Source organism: Echiichthys vipera, assembly GCF_963691815.1.
Source record: "Echiichthys vipera genome assembly, chromosome: 3".
In the NCBI taxonomy this organism is placed as follows: domain Eukaryota; kingdom Metazoa; phylum Chordata; class Actinopteri; order Perciformes; family Trachinidae; genus Echiichthys; species Echiichthys vipera.
This window is the reverse complement of record NC_139828.1, coordinates 6,669,589-6,693,134: the sequence shown is the minus strand read 5'-3', so window position 1 is coordinate 6,693,134 and position 23,546 is coordinate 6,669,589. Positions and strand designations below refer to the sequence as shown.

Below are 23,546 nucleotides of genomic sequence, written 5' to 3'. Positions count from 1 at the left end.
AGCTAGTGAACAACAGAGCTAGCTAACGCCCGTGTTCATTCTAACGGGCATCAGCGCAGTGGGTAGAGATGAGGTGCGTTAGAGTGGCTGTTACTAATTCACTTATTTAAATATCATTATGCTGGGCAGCTGTCATTCACCAAACACTGGGTTAGCTATAACCTGCTGCTACCCAGTATATATATTTTTTTCCACGTTTAATTATTTATTTTTCACGTTTAGTTCTCTTTATTTTTAATATTTTTTCACGTTTATTTATTATGATTTTTTTAAGGTTTATTATTATTTTTCACATTTATTTATTTCACACATTTATTTTTTAAAATAATAATAATAATAATAAATGTTTTTTTAGATTTCACTTTTATTTTTTTTCCATGTCTATTTATTTATTTTTCACGTTTATTTATTATTATTTTTTCACATTTATTAGTATTTTTCACGTTTATTTATTATTATTTTTTCACATTTATTAGTATTTTTCACGTTTATTTATTATTATTTTTTCACACGTATTAGTATTTTTCACGTTTATTTATATCAATTATTTTTCATGTTTATTTATTTATCATTATTTTTTCCATGTCTATTTATTTATTTCTCACGTTTATTTTTTAATAATTTTTTTCACGTTTATTTATTATTTTTCACTTTTATTATTATTTTTTATTTTATTTTTTCACGTTTTATTTAAATTATTTATTCATCAAAAAGTAGTAGTAGTAGAAAAAGTAGAAAAAAGTAAAGTAGTATCATAGTCAGACATACTAATACATAATACAACTTCAGAGAGCAGAATGATAACATAAAGATATATTAGTTATATATATATATATACATGTTGTATATATAAGATATATACACAAGACATACGTAATTGACAAATTGTAATAGGTTACGCAGTTAATCATACCACAAAAGGGGTAAATTCATTATACAGTAAGATGTTAGTTGTGTGTGTGTGTGTGTGTTTGAGATGTTGTTTTGTTTTCATGCTCATCTCCTCCCAACATATTTCTGTGACAGCGTGAAGATGGATTGAAACATGAAGGGTGGAACTGTCCCTTCGTCAAAATAGGAGGGCGTGTCTCTCTTAGGTATGTTCACTGATTCTTCTCTTCTGTGTTTACAGTCCAGCAAATACATTTAATGTCTAACTTAATGTCTTCTTTCTTGAAACTGACAGATGCAGCTTGCAAAGATAATTTAACAGACAGAAATTAAAGTTGTAAATTGTTTCCAAGTGTTTCCATAAATCATCTTTGTGGTTTAATTCAATTAAATGTTATTTATAGTGCCACATCAAAACACTTTGCATATAAAGTAGGTCTAAATCACACTCTGACTTCTTTATGATTTACAGAGACCCAACAATTCCTCCATGAGCAGCAGCAAGTCACACATCTACAGTATAATAAGCAATCATGTGCACACAGTGGCAACGCAATGTAATGTGGTGCAACTGGCCAAACCTCCTCTTACCCACAGATATGTGTTGTACAGGCTGAGCATATATATGTTTGATCTCGCCAAACTGCCACTGCTAGCCTACACGACTACTAGTGCAGTCGTGTTTCAGTATTCAAAGCAAGCTTGTGTCTCTACGCCAATGTTTCCCCATCCATTCCCCACATCCTGTGTTGTGAGGAAGCTTCCTCTTTTGTCCTAAAGCGCTTAGCTGCATCCTGATCAGGGTCACAGATCGCAGAACTGCTCAATGGGTGGTTTGTTTTTACTTCAGGTTTTTCCGTTTTGGCTTGTTTTTGTACATATTCAATGCTAACCCTTCTTTGTGGATGAAGTTTGCCAGTTAAATATCAATTTCATGCATTTGTGTGTCAGTCAAAACTCTGAACTTTAACTGGGTTGACAATTTTCTGTCAGTTGTCTGAATTTCAGAGGGTGCTATCCACTCTTTTTTTTTATTTATACATCATGTAACCCTTCATCCATTCAGTGGATGCTTAGCCTGGGCAGTTTTGCATTTGCAACAGCACAAGCAGAGCATCACAATACAAATCCTGTGAAAGACGTACATGATCAAACTGAATTATTGTCCAGCAATACGATTAAGGAAATATGCAGAGTTCTCTTGTATGTCAACTCTTAGACAGTCACTGTAGCTGTGTCAGTGTCATCTCCGTGTGTTGCTGTTTTTGTGGCCATTCTTCTGGTTCTGGCACAACACGCACAGGAAATCTGAGCCGTGCCTACAAAGCACTGATTGGCTTGGTTGCGTTTCTAAACAGGCAAACGGTTGGGCACAATCAGTGCACAACAGACCTGTTGTTTGAATTATTGGAAAAGTGTTAGTGGTCATTCAGAGGTGAAAGTGCAACAAAGACAGCAAGGAACTTCACTAGCATGTCATGGATATCCTCTAAGGTGTCTTACCAGTTAGCATAAGTCTTGCCAGGTGACGTTTCCACTGAATCCAGTCTGAGACCCAGGGACAATGTTGTTTGGTGCCTAGACTCCGGGTAGATAAAGTGGGTGGATATGAAAATAATATTGATATTTTAAAATGAGACAAGATATCATTATTATGATATTGACAGATCTTAAGCGTTGTTCGTTCCCAGACTGAAAGGCTGATGGACAAATAGGCGAGACAGTTTGAGTGCTCGAGCTGCGTGATATAAAAAAGTATTGGCTTCTACCTTCCTGGCCACTGTATCTGATTGTAATTTGCTAATATTTGTTTTCCCCTCAGAGAAAGTATCCACCAGCTCTTGTTGAAAAAGATTAGATACAATATTGTCTGACTGCACCAATACTTCCTTGAGCTACCCATAGACATGTTACATTAGTGTTATTATAGATTCAGTGATCAGTTATGGGTTCTTTAAGGATTTCAATATATTATCTTCAGTATAGTTTGCCTTTGTGCAGTCCTATAAGTGGAGGCCTTTTGTCTATTTTTGCTCAAAATATCTTGTATTTAAAAAGTAAAGCTAATATAGCGGTGTTTCCCCTACAAGTACATTAGGGGAGCCATGCCCCCCCTTCCCCCAACGGCATCCCCCGCCCCCCTTAAAGTCAAGTTGATTTTATTGAATTGTAATAAGTCCCTTAAGGGTCCCTTTCCTGTAGAACAGCTCTACCTTGTCCTTTCAGTAAACAAACTAAACAGCCTTATGTTATTCATCTTATTTACAGAATGTAAATTCTGTCTCTACATGGTTGCATGTTTATAATTCTCCGAAAACTCCGACAGCGTTGGAGATTCACTTGTTCAAAGATTGTTTGTTAAATTGTTTGGGAAGAGGCTTCACTCCTAATGGTGAAAAACGAAACTGAAACTTATCAGAGATCCTATATTGTTTAGTTTGAGAAGAGGATTCACTCCTACAAAAAAACAACTAAAACAGAATTAAACAAACTGAGATTATTTCTTTAGTTTTTTGTGCTTGAAACCATAAAGTGATTTTTGATTTAACTTTGGTCTGTTTCTGTTGGGGAACTTTTATTTTAAAATACATTTTCTGAAGCCTAGTGTAGCTCATTTAGCAATACACTGATTTTAACTGAGTTTGCATTTTGGCCCTGATTATTGCTCGTGTAATTGTGATCCTTCTGTCTGGTAATTTTTAACGCCTTTTTACACTGATTCATTTATCCATGTGGGGATTGACCTTTAAATACGAACCTAACCATTAAATTGTCTGATTAAACACCGACTGCCCTAAAAAAAAAAACCATTAAAGCAATCTGCTACATTGGAAACACATGAAAACCATGATTCCTTTAATTGTTTTTGTCATTGTGCATTGTCACCCCCCCCCCCCCTTAAGAGTTGTTTATAGCCTTAGTTGGCTGAAGGTTAAATTAAGGCATGTTGTAATTTTCTAAGAGCCCACAGAAACACATACTTTCCCATCACTGTCACAATCTGTTGCAGTTGAGTCACTGTGTTGTTTTTCTGAGTGTTGGACATGAGCAATCTGTCGAAAATACTTCTGTCAATACTTCCCACAAACCCCTGCTGTTTCCCAGAACTCCATGACAGAGATCTGAAGAATGAGCAAATGTTGACGAGTAGAAATACAGCCACAGCGTAAACACTTTATTTTGGTGTTCACATATGATATGAAATGTAGATTTGATGATCACTGAGGATTTAGGGGAAAGGCCTTTATCAAGTACAAATACAATACTTTACTCTGTGACATGTCATAAATATGTTTGTTTTGTTTTGCTAGGTGTGCATCACTTAATAAATGTCATATTAATGTCAGAATAAAAACAAAACATAATTGCTATAAGATAGGCATATCATGTTTGACCTATTTTGGACCGGCATTTGGACTCTTACGAAAAATAATTCTAGTACCAATTGTTGTGTTTGTATCTCTTCCGTAGATAACCTTTCACAATAACACCAAATTTAGTGCTTGAAAAAGTGAGAAAACAATTATAGTATCGCCGTTTTATTGCCATACATTAATTCAGACCAGGATTAGTAAGTAGTAAGTATACTACTGTATACAGTTCTGTTCATTTTAGTGTAGCACAATGAAAAGAAGCATCAAGGAAACCGTATTTAACAACAGCAAACAAACAGAACCTCATTTTGTGACATTAGGAATCACCACTGGGGCTTAAGTCGAACAGGACATTCAGCCTGTTGCTTTACCTTATGGGTCACAGCTTTAAAGTGTTGTTATCTTTCAGGTTGTGCTCTGCAGCTTTACTCTGTGACTGAGCTGGGAGACAGAGAGGAAGATGCCTCCCAGGCCGTCCTCAGGGGAGCTATGGGGCATCCACTTGATGCCTCCTAGGTAAGACCCACTGTTTTTTTTTTGCGGGGTACACCCTGGACAGGATGCCAGTCTATCACAGGGCACATAGAGACGAACAGAGACAGACAACCATTCACACCTACGGGCAATTTTAGAGTCATCAATTAACCTAACACATGCACGTCTTTGGACTGTGGGAGGAAACCCAGAGAACCTGGGGTAAACCCACGCAGACACGGGGAGAACATGCAAACTCCTCACAGAAGGGCCCTAGCCGGGATGCGAACCTGTAACCTTATTGCTGTGAGGCGACAGCGCTTTAGGTAGATAATATTTGCAAAAAAAAAACGTTTTTTTTCTATACTTTCGAAACTTCTGTGTACTGCTGCTATGTTGACCTATGTAACTTGGTAATAGATTTTTGAGATCTCAGTGGGACTCACCGGTTAAATAAAGGTTTAATAATAGATAAAAACTTGCCGGCGGATGTAAATGGCCGAGTAGCTGCCGTGTGACTATCTCAGCCTGGGGCAAATAGACACTGCACATTTGTTTTGTGTACAAATGCCTCAACAAGTATTTGTCTGTTCATTTCATGTTACTGCAAATATAAAAATCTCCAAAGTTCACAAGCCTATGCATTTATTACGTTATTTAGTCTTCAGTTATTGTTGTTAGATGTTCTTTTGTTTATATTTCCCTTATTGGATGTTATGAAATATGAATAGTAACGTCTTCCTAGACAAACAACCAGTCCAGTTGTTTTTGACTGAAATTGCTTTGAGGATAACGATGACCTGGACGAATGAGAACATTCACAGGCTTATGAATAGTAAGTGAAAAAGTAAATAATTAAGCTATTCATCAACATATTATTATAATGATGAGTGTGTCTGCAGGATCCTGGTGGACTGCTTACTGCCTAATGGGATGATTCTGACCCTGGAGTGTCTCCGTGAGGCCACGCTCATCACCATCAAACATGAGCTGTTCAAGGAGGCCCGGAAATATCCTCTCCATCACCTTCTACAGGAGGAGACGTCCTACATCTTTGTCAGTGTCACTCAAGTAAGAACAGAGGCAGAGGTGTCCATCTAAAAAGTTTATCCATTATCAAAAGTTTGGTGGAGCCACCCCAGTAAAGCTGTTAATATAGCAGAACAGTAACCTGGAGGTGCTCTTCAAAAGAAATAGGTCTCTGTAACTCATGTGAATGAAAGGCTAACAAATATTCACATCTCGCTTGTCTCTCTGCTTCTCTGTGTTTAAAGACACACCATTTCTTAAACATCAATTCTACACCTGCAAGAGGGCTGTCAGCGCTCACTCAGAAATTCACGGGTGGGTGGATGGGTTTTCATGAAAAAGGAAATGTTTGAACACGGCCCGTGTGTTTTTTTTGTCCTGCTTGCAGGAAGCCGAGCGGGAGGAGTTCTATGATGAGACCCGAAGGCTGTGTGACCTTCGACTCTTTCAGCCCTTCCTCAAGGTCATTGAACCAGTTGGCAACCGAGAGGAAAAGATCCTCAACAGAGAGATCGGTGAGAGATTTTCTCCTCAGATAAGCACTCGTTCTCATGTGTGTGTTATTTTTTACTTTTGTTTGAATTAAAATATGGTTTAAAAAATGACTTATTCAAAATACAGGTTCTTGTTCAGTTAAAAAACAACTATTTTGCTTCAGTGTAGCAAAAGTTTGTATGTTTAGCTAGATAAACTATAAAAGCTAGATGCTAAATAGGTGCTGTTTTTAATTAAATGGGAAACACAAAAGATGCAACTAAGTTTCTTTAATGTCTTTCTGTTTAGTTGAAGCAAACTAAGTAGAATATTTTGTGATTTTATCCACAAGTTAAGTTGTAAATGAAAACGCCTCCCTGAGCTGTGTAATCAGGCTAAATCTGAGCTTCATGTAATCAGCAGAACTGATGTACTAAAGCTCTTTACAATTGTTTGGGGGTATTGTTTTGCATGTTTTAGAAAAGGACAGTAGATAGAGGAGGAAAACATATTTTCTTCTGTATCTTTAAATAGACCAAACTTTCTGTTCTGTCAGGTTTTGCCATTGGTATGCCTGTGTGTGAGTTTGACCTTGTGAAGGACCCCGAGGTCCAGGACTTCAGGAGAAACATCCTGAGTGTTTGCAAAGACTCTGTGGAGCTGAGAGACGCCAACGGGCCCCACAGTAGAGCGCTGTATGTTTACCCACCCAACGTAGAATCCACACAGGAACTTCCTAAACACATCTATAGCAAACTGGACAAAGGTGGGCAACAGCTTTATTCTATTTTTCTTTTTCAGTACAAAGTCTTTCACAGGAAAGGAGAAAATAGGAAATATATATTCTGTTATTGTTGTTGTTGAGAAATTGAAACAGAAAGAAAGCACTTAAAGACAAGAGGAAGACAAGAGGGAGCAAGAAGTGAACATTTTAGCCTCCCATCAATACTTAATCACTACTAGCCAGCCTTAACAATGGATGGGAACTGCAGTAATGAGCTGGGCATTCAATGAATTGATTGAGGGGCTATTACTGTGACGCTCAGACCTCAGAACAAATAAAGGTGGGAAGTCATTGTTTCTGGGTCGCTGCTCGAATTTTGAATTATTGACAAATTTTTTTCTCAGCTTTTTTTCATTCTTTGTGTCTTTTTTTTTCTGTAGGTCAGATTATTGTTGTGATTTGGGTGATTGTTTCTCCAAACAACGACAAACAAAAGTACACATTGAAGATCAACCACGACTGTGTGCCTGAGCAGGTCAGATCAGCCACCATTACTTTTAAATTGTGAGGAAGCATGAGGATATAATATAAGAGGGTGTCTAATGTCTGCTCTCTGCATGCATCTTGTCCTAAAGGTGATCGCAGAGGCCATTCGTAAGAAGACACGCAGCATGCTGCTGTCCCCAGAGCAGCTAAAGATGTGCGTTCAGGAATATCAGGGTAAATACATCCTCAAAGTTTGTGGCTGTGATGAGTACCTGCTGGAAAAGTACCCCATCAGCCAGTATAAGGTAAGAGACATGAGTAAAAATCTATTTAGAAAAACATTCAATTTGTGAGAAATTACATTTAAAAGCATGACAAATCGTTTATGCAGGTAGTAAATATTTGCTTTATAGTTTCAGTGATTCATATTAAACATTTGTTTAAGAAAACATTACAGGCTTACATGAAGGAAGAGTTTGATCAACTTTATTGGCCCAAAGATTTAAAAAGAATAGCAGGCGTGGTTGGTCTTCACACTGGGGGTGACACGTGCAATCACACATCCCTTTCTTTGGTTTATTGTAACCATTGTGGATATGTCAAATCAACGTTACCTTTCATTAATAAACTGGAGCCAATTCCTCATGCATGCACGTGATTGGATGCCTGTGCTCATAGTCCTGGCTAATGTCCACATGAGCCAGATCAAAGTATATGTCCTGTTTCCTCCTCAGTCACTCAGTCAGTGGCCGCTGGAAGACGACCGATTGATATCACTGGTTACAATGACGCACGCTGTAACTCTAGCAGAACTGTGTACTGAGGTTCTAACCATCCTCCTCTGCGTCATTCCCTCTCTCTCTGCCTCTCTCCCTCTAGTATATCCGTAGTTGCATCATGCTGGGCAGGATGCCTAACCTGATGCTGATGGCTAAGGACAGCCTATACACTCAGTTGCCTACAGACAACTTTGTCATGCCATCATACTCTCGACGTATCTCCACGGCAACGTCCTATATGAATGGTGAGGCAGCTGCCAAGTCGCTTTGGACCATCAACGGAACTCTGCGAATACGAATCCTCTGTGCCACATATGTTAACGTCAATATACGGGACATAGACAAGGTGGGGGCTCACAGTGCTTACAGGAATGTACGAGTGTCCGTGTTCATCAGTCAAATTATATCACAGAACCTTGACTCAAGCGCTCTATTGGATTTCATTGGATTTCGTCCGCAGATTAATGAATGAGGATTTGTTTTTGAGCAGTATCGGTTGACTGTTATTTCAGTTGTGCAAAGTGTCCCATCTTCCAACTCTCCCACTTCCTGTGGAAACAAACAGTCATTGCCCAGGTTTCTTGTGAACAGACTTTTAGGGAAAGTAGCTCTGCTAGCTCATGCTGGTTTGCTGTCATGAATCATTTGCGTATATGTTCACAGAACTGTCAGAACGCATGCCACTTAAGTGTAATGATCATTTAACATGACAGCTGTCGCGCACTATTAGTGATTCACTTCTGAGATAAGTTCCAACAGGCAAATCTCTTAGAAATGTCAAAGGGAAGATATATCACATCTTTTATTAATGTTTGGGTTTTGTTCTCGCTGCATTTTGCTTCTCTTGTATATTTATAGATATATGTGAGAACAGGCATTTACCATGGAGGTGAACAGATGTGTGACAACGTCAACACACAGAGAGTACCCTGCTCCAACCCCAGGTAATTACCCACCCTTCATTATAATACCTGAAAATCCACTACCCTTTAATGCATGACCCCTTAATTATAATAATAACTTTTAGGGGTGGGAATCTTTTGGTGTCTCACGATTCCATTCTGATTCTTGGTGATTCGATTTTCGATTCAACACGTCTTGACCACAGTGGTAGTTTGTAGCGTTGCCGACGTACTTGACTGTCATTTCGTAAACCTGGCATATTGAATGAGTCGTGCCCAGTTCCGTCTTCTCTGGAGGTTGGGAAATCTTAAGTGCGCCAAAAGACTTGCCTTCAGTGACGGGTTGGCTGGCAGTGACTGTCTAGCAGGTAGCTTCCCACAACAGTGTCTAGTGTGCACGGTGAGACGGGAAAAGAGTTTTTAAAAAATACATTTTTGGAAGTTATGAATCTTAGAAGATAGGAATGTGATTTTTACATGAATTGTTTTTTTGCCAACCGCCTAATAACTTAATTTGTGATGACGTTTTATTAATAAAGTTATTTAGTGCTTTGAAAAATGTGGGAGACAGTCAAAAGTAAAACCAGAAAACAATTAGATAAAATGTGATTAATCCATTATGGTACTACTTTAATTCACCTTCTCTTTATTTCACTGAGATAGTTCTTTAGAAAATGTACACTTCTAGTTTACTTGAAGTAGTCTAAGGTAACGTTTAGCGTTGGCTAGTAACACTAGACTGCTGTATTACATTACTGTTAATCCCACATCTGGTCCACTCTTGTACCTCTGGAGAGGTGAAAAGAATACTGTCCAAACTATATAAGCCTGTTATAATAGTCTCATTCAAATAATGTTGGCGCTGAGGTGCCTTTTTATGTGGTTTCTGAAAGTATAGGCTCATCAGCCCTGTGTAATAGCAGTGTAAGCTGTCTGAGCCTTCAGTTTTCTATCATTGGAAGCACTTAAGAGAAGTGAGGGGCACAGTTCTCTTTACGTAGTCTTCTTGGTGGTTATTGCTTGCCCTCCAGGCCTTATTATTTATTGTTTATGGATCTTTTTCATGGCCCCAGTCTCAAAAATGATCTGTGTCTCTTTCTTTCTTTGTCTGCAGGTGGAATGAGTGGCTCACCTACGATATGTACATCCCAGACATTCCCCGTGCCGCCAGACTCTGCCTCTCCATCTGCTCTGTCAAGGGCAGGAAGGGAGCCAAGGAGGTAGGATAGAAAACAGTGAAGGAAATTACTCCACAATGCAACTTAAGTTGACAGGAAGTAGACATGCAAAAACAGGAAGTGTCTCACTAGAATGTTCTATTTTCAGCAGTTAGAAATAATCACGTAAAAGTAAAATCTACAGTTTCATTGAGGGAAAACAATAAATAAAACTACATATTACAATAGTGAAAATTGCATTTTATAATTTAAAAACAAAAACATCTGTAACTGGGCACAGCAAGCTAAATATGAGCAGCATTACAGATCGCAGACAGGGCTGTTGTTGACACAGCGTGAAAGTAGAAAGCAGTGTTTAAATTTTTTATTCAACACTTGCATGCTAAGCCATCCTGGAGGGTGTTATATGTACAGTATAGGTTCCTTTCATGTGTGTATAGCATGTGCTGGAATTGGTTCATTAACCTGCCCTTCTCTATTTGTCATTCAGAGTATATGTGTCCATGGTGAAGGGGAGCTGTGGTATCATCTTTGGCTCTGTTTAATTACTAATCAGCCATGGGCACCGTGGTGGCAGAAAACATCCACAGTAACGCAATCAGCAGAAGGGACTTTTCCATTCATGTTAGAATTTGCTTCGTTACTTCATGATGATGTGGAACAGGCTAATTTTTCCTCTATCAAACCCGTAACGAAGTATAAAAACTAAAGATGTTGACATCAGAAAAACTGAATCAGATAATGCAAAATCAAATATTAGGGCTAAGATTTACAAGACATTTAACACTTAATCTTTTGCTTTATAGCATAATATGAATTTGCACCAAAATGAAATGAAAAATAATGATTGTTTGCACATTGTACTCTATGTTTAGAAACCATGAGGTGTAAAACCGTTGGGAGTGTCCGCGAGTCTGTGTTTTTATACAATGGGTCTGATACTCACAACAGACACCCACACAGAGGGGTTTTTCCATCTCTCTGTGGTGGAAAAGCTGGAAGGGAGAGGTGTCTGGAGTGTATCAATGAATGCCAGACATGGATATTGTAATAGACACCTGGGGTGAGCCCTGTCCCGTACCGTGCTAGACTTGGGTCAGGTTAGCGGATGCTCTTTCATGCCCCACCTGAATGAAAGATAAACACTTCTCTGCTGCAGCCTTTTGTTCCAGCACTTACTATAAATAGGTGCATTTTGACTGGCTGTCTACATGTAACTCTGTCTGCCTCATCATGTTGCCCTGGTTCCATCACTGCCCCTTAGTGAAGACTCACTCTGAAGATCAAGATGTTATCTTATCTTAAACATTTACTCAGCCAACTTAGCCTTTGGGAAGGCTTGGTAGCTGTGATAGATGGAGTTCTGCAGTTTACTGATTGTTTGATTGTCTTTATATCCAAAAATAAAAGGATGGTACATATTGCCAGGTGGTTTTGCTGTCCCTTGTGCCGTTATCAGTTATCTTTGATTCTTTCTTTTTCTTTTTTTATCCTTTTGATAAAAAAACCTTCATGAGATTATAGACTTCCACACTGAGTGCTAAAATATGTTGGTGTTAAAATGATTTACCAAATGTGTCTTCTCTCGCCCCCTTTTAGGAGCACTGTCCACTAGCTTGGGGAAATATCAACTTGTTTGACTACACTCACACTCTGGTGGCCAGCAAGATGGCTCTGAACCTCTGGCCCGTCCCTCACGGCCTTGAAGACCTCCTCAACCCCATAGGAGTCACTGGATCCAACCCTAATAAGGTATTCAAATTCAGCATCTTGAATTAAAATGGGAAGGTGCCAGAAATGGGTCATAAGAAGGAACAGGTTTCCATATGTAAATGGGAGTTTAAATATGGAAACCTGTGAGAAACTAGTAGTTTACACAATTTGATACTATACTTTTAATCTGTGTTGTCCAGGAAACCCCATGTCTGGAGCTGGAGTTTGACCATTTTAGTAGTTCGGTCAAATACCCAGAAATGAATGCAGTAGAGGACCATGCAAACTGGACCATCTCGAGGGAACTGGGATTCAACTACAACCTCTCTGGACAGGTAATAACCTGCTTTTCCAGGGTTAAACTCAAACGCAAGTGTTATAGTGACATATCAAAAACCAGTAGGGAGCTTGCAGGTGTGGTTGAGCGTAAGATGCCTGGACCACTTGAGCGCCAAGAGAAGCACACATGAGTAAGAGAGATGTGCACTTTTGGACCAAATTCATTCAAACCATTGTACGTATGATAGACATGCAAGTGGGAAATCATGCGATAAAGACAAAGACATTAGTTGCAGCATTCACAGCATCTTTACTTTCATATTCCAATTAAAGCTCAAATGTGCACTTTTTATAAAATATATTCTATATTGACTTAGAGAAGATGAAAAGTTATTAATGGAGGTGTTCCCCACTCACCAGATTTCTTTGTAGAGTGATATTTTTTTACATTGTTTAACGGGGCTCTAATGTGAGGTGTGCTGGTGTCCTTGTTGAATGCAATACATGTAATGACACGATCCGCTAAGTAAGTGTTGAGGGTAATGTCTCAGTAATGTGAACTAGTGATGCACAGGCACCGCAGTTAATCCGTCAATCAGAAAAAAACCCCATTCTGATTGTGGATGTGTTGTGGGTCTACAAAATAATGCATCATTAAGGAAAATATTAATAACATTATATAAATGTAGCAGAGAGAAAAGCTGCTGGTTACTTTTCGTCAGACGAGTGTGTCGCTGTGTGCGCATTTATGCACCAGGAACAGCAGTTTTATTGATTATTTCCGGAGCTTAATGTTTAGTTTTGTTTCCTGTGTCACATTTATAACTACAGGTTTCAGTTTTGATACTTTGTGCTGTGCACTGCAGAGGTGCACAGTGAGGTTTCACATGAACAGAAAACACTCATAAGTGGACTGGTAGAGGGTGAGTGAAATGTCCATGGGGGTCTCTAAAGTGGAGAAAATATTGTGGGTGGGTGGCGGGTGGAGTATACACAGATTTGGATGGCATCATTGCGGATCAGTGCTTCTTTATTGTTAACAGATACAGTATATGTGTGTTGTGTAAGACACCACATGTAATCATAGTTAGATGGTATTTAATCATTTGCATATACCGTATAGTAGTATGCTATTATATCAGAACATTATACCATTTTAGATATTTTTAATTTAAGTATATTATTTGATAAACGTGGTTTGTTTTAAGCCTAACAATGAACTGTAAAATGCACTTCTTGTCACTTTGTTAATGAAGTAGGTCCCAACTCTTTTCATGTGACTCAGCAGTGCCACTGTAAGCTGTTCAGTTATTCATGATGGTGTTGGTGATGCCGGCTTATCAGATTTCTAAATGATATATGGCACAAGAACTGTGACTTGTGTGTGTGTGTGTGTGTGTAGTTGGAGTTACTCTGCCATGTGAGAGGATGTGAACAGTGTGAGACGATGTGTTAAGTTATTCATGACGTGTGTGACAAATGTGTGAGGACTGCCCAACTCGGTGTGTGATGTATGATTATATCATCCGTCTCGCTCCTGACCAGAAAATAGTTTGATCTTATCTCGGTCACAATTCAAATCTAACTTAACACATTTATTCAGTCAGAAATCAGACTTGGTTTTGTGATTTGTTAGTAGGATTGGGGAAGGGACAATAGAACTTCTTTTTACATATTCTCGGCAAAGGGATGACCAAAAGAAAGAAGTTAAAATTCATGACTTAAGGGCGTTGTCAGGGTTACGCCTTACGCTGAATCTACACAGTATCGACTGTGCTCTGGCTCCGTTGCAGCTTCAATGTCCACTGGAAAGGTTTCAGAAGTGGAGCATCTGTTATTCTGCAACAACATTTATAGATTTTTAGCTTGTTTTCCTGGCATCTTCCGTATCACCAGCATCAACACATGTTCACAGATCATTTAGACGAGGAAACGAAGATGCTTTTTGACTGGACTTAATACGACAACCTTTTGTTCCATCACTCATTTTAAATGTCAGTATAATCGGTTGATCCCACAGCACAGCTCCTGTCATATATCTGTAGTTTAGTTTGCTCCTTCTGAAAATGTCACCATCGTTGAAGTAATGATTCTACCTTCAGCTTTCGTAATGATCATTCTGTGTTCACGAGCTCTGAAATTTAAAGTGTATACTCGTTTTATGGTTTGACAACAGAAACATAGAAATATGTAAATGAGAACGAGTATACTGTGAATTTGGCCGCATTAAAACTGTCACGGTGATCACAGAGAGCAGGAGGGGACTGAACAGAGGTTTAACGTGTCGTCCTCCTTTCATCCCTTGCTTTTCTCCTTTCCTTCTCTGAATCTACTGTTGTTGCTGTGTATCAGGGAACATAAAGTCAGTAACAAAGGGAATGCATCTTTAGAAATGCATTTTAGGTGAATATATGCATTTAAATACATTCACAGGTTAATTTCACGCTTCAGAGATGCGAGCTGCTCCGGCAAAAAAAAAGACCCGCCTGATGATCTGAAAAGAGCTTCTCAGTTTGCAGATTATAAACATGATTCAGTAGTACAAGGTGTCGTGATAGGAAAAACATTAACGATGTGGAGGAATGCTGTGGTTATCTCACTTCAGTATACCCCAGTCTATACCCCTATATACACTGATTTAGCACTGTGGTTAAACCTCTGACCCAACTGTGGTGGAAATGGTTGAAACAATAAGATTATAAGTACAAATCCATAGTACAATAGTATGAATCTTTTACATGACTGCTGAAAATAGATTTTAATGTGGCATGTTGTTACAGGTCCATACTGTGCGATGCACGAGAGCTGGAACATACAGTGGTTGATTAATTTATGATGGTAGCGTAACGTGGTGCAATTCCTTTATCTGTCTGAGAAGCTTCCCCAACAATAATGGGTCTTAATGGACCACAGTTGTTAATGTTTCAAGATTGTTTTTCTCAATGTCTGCATGGCTGAATATCCAGATGGGTAAATATTTGTTAAAGTACCAGTATAAAAATACTGTATATATATATAATAATTATATATATATATATAAAAGAGAGGAACGTATAAAAGCTCTAACGAGAAGCGACAGAGTTGGGTAACACTACTGGTTAATGTAGAAGTAAGTAATAAAATACTGTCACTCTGTGTTTTATTAAAGAGTAAAGGGCCGTCCACACCTAAAACTGTAACTATATCGTATAGTAAATTGAAAAACATGACGGCTAACGGTTTAATTACGCTAGTGTTAGTAATTTAATAACGCATCCTTAATTAGTGTATTTTTTTTCTGCTGTGTTTCAGAGCAACCGGTCGGCCAGAGATCACGCTCTGACAGAGAGCGACACAGAGCAGATGAGACAGCTGAGTAACAGAGACCCTCTTTCAGAAATCACTGAGCAGGAGAAAGACTTCCTCTGGAGACACAGGTAACCCCCCAACCAGCCAATCCTTCTTTACCAGATAGCACTTCAAGTACTACTTTATGTCGGTCAAACAATATTATCAGACGATATTGGGCTATCACAGAAATATTTTCTTAAAATCTTTTATCCCCGATCTAGATATGTAAAAACAACAGATTAAAATGTAAACTCCAACACACAGTAGTTCTCCCCTTTCTCGTTCTCATCCAGGCACTACTGCATGAACATCCCTGAGATCCTTCCCAAGATCCTTCTCGCTGTCAAATGGAACTCTAGAGATGAAGTAGCACAGGTAATAACACACCCTTTCATACCTGCTAGTCCTATAGGCACTGTTACTTACCTGATCTGTATCTGTGTCTGATTAACACGAGGGAAATAGAAAGAAACATTAAAGAAACATTTACTCAGCTCTGCTGTTCCAAAATGTAATTTTAATTGATTTTGAAAAATGGGAATAGACTAAATTGGCTTGTAAGTACCAAATGCAAAGCATGTTGCAGTTATAACGTATTCCATCTACTGGCTGTTCATGTCAACGTGTAAGGGAAGTATTTCTTTCTTGCTTTTAAGCTTGAATGTGTGCTTACATTTCTTGGTTTGTTTCCTAGATGTACTGTCTGTTGAAAGAATGGCCGTCTACCCGTCCTGAGCAGGCCATGGAGCTGTTGGACTGTAACTATCCGGACCCCATGGTCAGGCACTTTGCAGTACGCTGCCTCGACAAATACCTGACAGACGACAAACTCTCCCAGTACCTCATCCAGCTTGTACAGGTAGGTCTTACTGAGAGTCCGGGCTTTTAAAATCACGAAACTGAATGACGAAAGAATAGATGAAAAGGAAGACAATGGGGAACTAAGAGTACTATGACTCAAGTGGACTGTGGGGAATCTTTCTCCAGCCCGAGTCTCCTTGGCAGCCAAGGTTAAGCTGCTGTTCTTTTATGTTGAAGACTTTCTGCTCTGGCTTTCGTTGTATTTGGTTCTTGGTGTACAGAGACTGCATGGTGAGAGACACTGAGAGAGACTGAAATGAACCTACACTTTGCATCTCGTCTGGCTCTTCCCCTCCAATCTTCCCTCCTTTCGTCTCCTCCTGTTCTAGGTATTAAAGTATGAGCAGTACCTCGACAATCCCCTGGCCCGTTTCCTCCTCAAAAAGGCCCTCACCAATCAAAGGATAGGTCATTTCTTCTTCTGGCATCTCAAGTGAGTCACCTTTCACATCGCGTTTCCTTCATGTTTATGTGCCTTCCTTTCTCTGTGTTTTTCTAGAAAGCTAAAAAAAAAATCCACCTCCTCATGCCTCGCTGCTTCTCACTCTGTTCTGTTTGTGGTGCTCTCACAGGTCAGAAATGCACAATAAAACAGTGAGCCAGAGGTTTGGGCTGCTGTTAGAGGCTTACTGCAGGGCATGTGGCATGTACCTCAAACACCTGAGCAGGCAGGTAGAAGCCATGGAGAAGCTCATTAACCTCACTGACATCCTCAAACAGGAGAAGAAGGATGAGACGCAGAAGGTAAGGAGAGCGGCAGCACACACACATACACACTTGTACTCTTAAACACAGGAACATAGCCATTATTTTTTATTAAAATAACCAATCAACAAAATATGTGGAAATTACACCACACCTCCACCAGTTAATGGATATTGAGGGAATTCTCTTGGAAAAGAAAATGTGGGATCTGAACATCAGATTGTCTGGTTCATTCAACTATCTGTGCCTTTGTTTATTCATTTATAATTTGAGTTGCAACACCGCACAAATGCAGTCATTTTTAGAAGTTTTCCTTGTGGATGTGTGTTGTTGTTGTGGTTGCATGTGTCTCGTGGAGGTCCAGATGCGGTTTCTTGTGGACCAGATGAAGAGACCGGACTACATGGATGCTCTGCAGAACTTCACCTCTCCTCTCAACCCTGCGCATCAACTGGGAAACCTGAGGTTGGAAGCAATAGTGAATGAGCTTGCGTGTGTGTATGTGTAAAAAAAAAGCTTGTTGTAGCTTGTAACTTGAATTCATTTGTGCTCAGGTTAGATGAATGCAGGATCATGTCATCAGCCAAGAGACCGCTGTGGCTGAACTGGGAGAATCCTGACATCATGTCCGAGCTGCTCTTCCAGAACAATGAGATCATCTTCAAAAATGGAGATGGTAAAACACACACACACACACGGCACACGCACACGCATACGCAAACACACGCGCGCACACACACACACACACACACACTCATACACACACACACTCATACACATTGCTTATTGCCTTTAATGATAAGCCTAAAGGATTATGGGAAGCTTATATCTAAAACATCGCACTATTAACTCATCCTTATGTTATGTTATGTTATGTTATGTTATGTTATGTGTGTGTGTGTGTGTGTGTGTGTGTGTGTGTGTGTGTGTGTGTGTGTGTGTGTGTGTGTGTGTGTGTGTGTGTGTGTGTGTGTGTGTGTGTGTGTGTGTGTGTGTGTGTGTGTGTGTGTGTGTGTGTGTGTGTGTGTGTGTGTGTGTGTGTGTGTGTGTGTGTCTGTGTCTGTGAGATCTGCCGGTGTTTCAGGATGTTATTAACTGTAACTGCCTTCATTGTGTGTGTTTGTGTTGTAGACTTGCGGCAGGATATGCTGACGTTGCAAATTATTAAAATCATGGAGAATATTTGGCAGAATCAGGGACTGGATCTACGGTACGACTCTCCTATTATGTCAATATATATATTTCTTTCTCTTTATGTATCTGTATTAATTTACCCTCTAACTCTTTCCTGTGCACATAAGAAAATGTGTTTTGTGCGTCTCCAGGATGCTTCCTTACGGCTGCCTGTCATTAGGAGACTGCGTGGGTCTCATTGAGGTGGTTCGCAGCTCCCACACCATAATGCAGATTCAGTGTAAAGGAGGCTTAAAGGGAGCCCTGCAGTTCAACTCAAACACTCTGCATCAGTGGCTCAAGGACAAGAACAAGGGCGAGATGTGAGTGCCTCTCTCCTCATATTATTATTTTTTAACAGCATCTTCGCATCATTAGACAGTAGAGAACATTAGAGCACGACATCTGTGGGACATTTCACGTTACAGCCCATTTACTTCTGTCTGAATTTAGTTTCATGTAAATGCTTTGTTTAATTCACTCTTAAACATCTCATTTCTTTTTTAAGAAGCTTAATTAATTGTGTCCCTGGCGTGTGTTTTGCAGGTATGACATGGCCGTCGATCTGTTTACGAGGTCCTGTGCCGGCTACTGTGTAGCTACTTTTATCCTTGGAATAGGAGACAGACACAACAGCAACATCATGGTCAAAGATGATGGACAGGTAACTTGTGTATGCCTACACACACCGCACACTGTTTTGACCAAGGCTGGACATATGATGGCATTTAAGCTCATACATGCAGAGTTCACACAGAATAACCGGAACAATGTTCTAGTTAGATCTTATAAGATAACTTAGTCCATCACATATTTGATAAAGTGAATAAATTGAGTCCAATCCTCAGCAGACAGAATGAATGTTGTGTTCATCTCTGCTGTGGGAATACGTTATATAGATTTCCTGTTGGAGTAGGTTTGCTTGTTAGAGAGAGTTTGTAAACTTTTGCTTTCTTCCGCTCTCGTCCAGTTGTTTCATATTGATTTTGGCCATTTCCTGGATCATAAGAAGAAGAAATTTGGCTACAAGAGAGAGCGAGTGCCCTTTGTGCTGACGCAAGACTTCCTCATCGTCATCAGCAAGGGGTCCCAGGAGTGTGCCAAGACCAAAGAGTTTGAAAGGTACTGCAGCAGCTTACCTCTTATTTTCTTTCATCTTTTTTATTAAGTCTGTCGGCTGGTGGATCATGAGATACTGCCACAACAATATTGGAATGGAAGTTTACATTTTCTTGGCTAAGTTTGACTCAACCCTGGTAGTCTGTGTGAGAACTCATCACTCAACAGAAACGTAGCAGTTGGCTTGCATCCTTCCTGTCCGGCATTCAGGTCCGAGGCCTGTTTCACTAAATTTGCAACATACAATTTCTTCTTTTGCGTTTGTACCAGGCAGCTTTTGGGTGTGAATGTGATCCAAAAGAGCCTTTCTCTCTGACACTTCCCTGAATAAATGTGTTAAATGAGAAAGTTTGTGACCAAGTTGAGTTAAAACCCACTGGTTTCATTTAACAGCTAAACACTAAACAATACACTAAAGTATATTTCACTTTATAATAATAGCAACTTTATTTGTATAGCCGCTTTAAAAACAGCAGTTTACAAAGTGCTTTGACATATAAATCAAAATGCACACAAGAAAGTGTTACAAAACAAGTAATATACGATAGTGAAATCCAATAAGTTACAGCATTACCATATTTATACATCATTGTATAGAGAAAAAAGAAAGAAAAGGATAAAATGACGGCATCACAGGAAGGCAAGTCTATAAAAATGAGTTTTAAGAAGTGATTTAAAAGAGGTCAAGAGAAATAGGCAATGCAGTATTCAGTTTATTCACATTTCATCAGCGCTGCCTAGTTTGACACTTTAATTGCAGTTCATGAGCTGTTATTGACGCTGCGTTAGAGCCTGCTCAGGTCTGATTGGTTGTTTTCCTTCAGACGCGGTGGAGTCTTGCAGATGCCTTTAGAAACACCAGGTGGAGGCAATGGAACATCATTTTTTTTTTTTTTTAGATTTAATGTCTAATGAAGTGCTGCCAGGACATAGTGACAATTTCATCAAAACTGCCTGCTTCAGTTTTAAATCTTCTTCAAACGGCATCAGACTGGACTGGACCTGGCTTTGTGTGGTGTCATAGCCCAACACTGAGCTCTTTCCTCTGTGACTTCTCTGCACTGCAGCCACTAAACAAACTTTTGTTGTTTGTCTTTCTTTAATTTCCTTTGCCATGGTCCCTCCAGGTTCCAGGAAATGTGTTATAAAGCCTACCTGGCCATCCGGCAGCATGCTAACCTCTTCATCAACCTGTTCTCCATGATGCTGGGCTCTGGCATGCCTGAGCTGCAGTCGTTTGATGACATCGCCTACATCAGGAAAACACTGGCCCTGGAGAAAAGCGAACAGGTAATAAGACTTTTCTCTGTGTTCATAGTCTCAAGTCTCACATTTGGCTTCCTGAAACCTCTGCATGATTACCGTATTTTCCGCACTATAGGGCGCACCACATTATAAGGCGCACCTTCAATGAATGTCTTATTTTGAAACTTTTTTCATATATAAGGCGCACCGCATTATAAGGTGCATAGAATAGACGCTATTACGTTACGTTGCGCATCCATTAGATGAAGCTGCGCTAAAGGGAATGTCAACAAAACAGTCAGGGGAGGTCGTCTTGTTGCTTCCTCCACTTCCGCACCATTGATTGGTTCATGTTAAACTCTCTGGCTGCTGCTCTATTCCCGTGTTCTACTGCGTGACTAATGGCCTTGAGTTGAAACTCTGCGTCGTAAGCGTGTCTCTTAACAGGAGCCATTTTGGGCTCTTTACACAAACACACACATGGAAATGAAACGGCACGCTTCACGCAGTCGTATATCTCAACATGCACCGCGCGTTACTTCTTCTACGGGGGAAAATAGAGTCGGCGGCTGCTCACCCTAGTTGGGAGACCTGTTGTGGCTCAATATTGGTCCATATATAAGGCGCACCGGATTATAAGGCACACTGTCGGCTTTTGAGAAATTTGACGGTTTTTAGGTGCGCCTGCGGAAAATACGGTACTTATGTATCTCTTTTGTTTGTTCTGCTTTGTGCAGGAGGCGTTGGACTACTTTATGAAACAAATGAACGATGCTCACCATGGAGGATGGACCACCAAGATGGACTGGATTTTCCACACGATTAGACAGCATGCACTAAACTGATCATGGAGTAACTGCTCACTTTGCAGCTTTTTTTTTTTTTTTTAACACCACTACCATTTTTTCTTATAATCTAAATGAGGGTCCGGTTATCTGCATTTTTTCTGGCCATAATCATCAGCCTGTTCCTGTGGTCGTGATGTCTACACGAGAGCGTTGTCCTCCTATCCTGGTGAAGATGTGCCCGACCTGGACGCTGCTTTTATCCTTGGCTACTGTGCTTCCTCTGTTTTTTCCCACAACAGGAACAAACTGGGTTACAAAGGAAATGGGAACCCCTTACCCTTCTGCTCCTTCTGGAAATCACAAATTGGACAAAACAGCGTAAAAGAAGACATATCTACCAATCTATAAATGTAAGTTCAACTTCCAACTTCCTATTTTTTAATCTTATCACCGCTGAGAAGATAGCGGGCACAACGAACTTATCTTCCATAATAAGGGTTTCTAACATTTGTTGCACAGAGCAGCATGAGTGTAATATTGGGGGCCTCTACGATGAATCTCCCTGCACCATCTTCCACCGTCATTGGGGTGAAGTTGCCCCCCTGAGCTGATTTGGTGTCAACTTTCCCACGTTTTCACGCTTTGTGAGGAAATGTCAAAGCTCAAAAAACTGTGGAAGAGTCTCTGGGTTCCTTTGGTCTAAAGTCTCCCAAGGCCTCTGTGAAAGAAAACAAACTCCACCCTTGGGAACATTTCTTGGTGGTGCAGCTTGAGACTGTTGCATAAACTTCAGGGTGATGATGCCTCTCCATTAAAAAAAACTGCACTTAGAAATACCAGAATAATATACAGATTTTATTATGACTTTTTGAATTTATTTATGTATCTAGTACCTTTCAGTTGCTACACAGGCAGCCAGAAACAAACCATTGTTTGTGTAAATACGTACACGTGGAGTTTTCTTCTTTATGTCTTTACCTGTTTGCATCCTTCCTCTGACTTCCTGTTTTGCCTCTGTCACTTTTAAGTTAAACATCTCATTTGGCCTCATCGGTAAGCCCTACTTGGAATTTGTATAAATAATTTGTTTGGGATGCAAATTAGTAAGAATGAGAGTGCCAGTCTCACATTTAATGAATAATTGGACCTATTTTAAGCCTCCGGCTGTCTGTTCTGTTGGCGAGCAGAAGCCCTGGGGAATGTTACGTCTTCCTGTTGATAAAATGCCTTGGCGTCACAGCACAACACTCCACACCACTCCACACCACTGCACACTGCGAAGCCCTACAAACTCTGCCTAAACACATTGTAGTAAGCAAACCATGGCGGAGCTATTAACATGAAAAGCTGATTTGACCTTCACTGTTTATTATTTTTATATGCATTATAATGTGTGCGTGTGCGTGTTCGTGTGCGTGTGTATCAAACATCTGGTGGCAATCTTTTATATGCAAACACCTTTCACTGAGCCCATAAACATGGCAGTATAGAGTCGTAGTAGTAGAGCCATGCTTGCTGTTGCCAGGCACTGTTAAAGCCATGCTGTTTACGTTAGAAACTTAAAGTTTACAGATTTTTCCCAACGTTTAAACGTGGACAGGGACAGAGTTACAATTGGTTAATGCATTTTGCTTCCTTGTGTTTCCCGGCCTTTGAAATTGGTCATTTTCTCAAAAAGTATTGTTCTAAAAGGTGTCAAACAGAAAACCCTGAGGGGAAGAAAACTACTGGCTTTTACAGTTTTAATTAAGAACTTTTTAAAAGATGTGGTTTGCTGAGGAGAGAATGTAGTATTTTATAAGAAAAGGTGCTTCATAGCAGCCTCACGAGCCCCGGGACGCCCTCACAATGTACCTAGAAAGAAGTGCTCATAATTTAGTGATTATCTCCGTAACCCTAAAATATGAAAAACTCAATCTGCCAGCAGAAAGGAAAGTCAGCACTTTGTCTGCTCATCTGTTGATTGTATCGAAAAAGCCACAGTGTCGGTCTGTTCTAATGTGGCGCACGCGTGTCATACAT

The 23,546-nt window shown here is 39.8% G+C and overlaps 1 protein-coding gene across 1 annotated transcript; it reads left to right on the top strand.

Moving 5' to 3' along the window:
- Positions 1-4,725: 4,725 nt before the first annotated feature.
- On the top strand, positions 4,726-21,859 carry LOC310966773 (phosphatidylinositol 4,5-bisphosphate 3-kinase catalytic subunit alpha isoform-like; the record flags this gene model as incomplete). The annotated part of the gene is made up of 24 exons (XM_083940659.1): positions 4,726-4,781; positions 5,642-5,810; positions 6,157-6,283; positions 6,799-7,008; positions 7,407-7,501; positions 7,602-7,757; positions 8,332-8,577; positions 9,090-9,175; positions 10,248-10,353; positions 11,911-12,063; positions 12,225-12,359; positions 15,595-15,719; positions 15,927-16,008; positions 16,328-16,492; positions 16,824-16,927; positions 17,067-17,238; positions 17,558-17,664; positions 17,754-17,875; positions 18,331-18,409; positions 18,525-18,695; positions 18,919-19,036; positions 19,343-19,494; positions 20,619-20,781; positions 21,474-21,859. 24 exons carry the CDS (start codon positions 4,726-4,728, stop codon positions 21,579-21,581), a joined length of 3,207 nt encoding a protein of 1,068 aa, XP_083796785.1. The 3' UTR covers positions 21,582-21,859.
- Between the last annotated feature and the right edge of the window lie 1,687 nt (positions 21,860-23,546).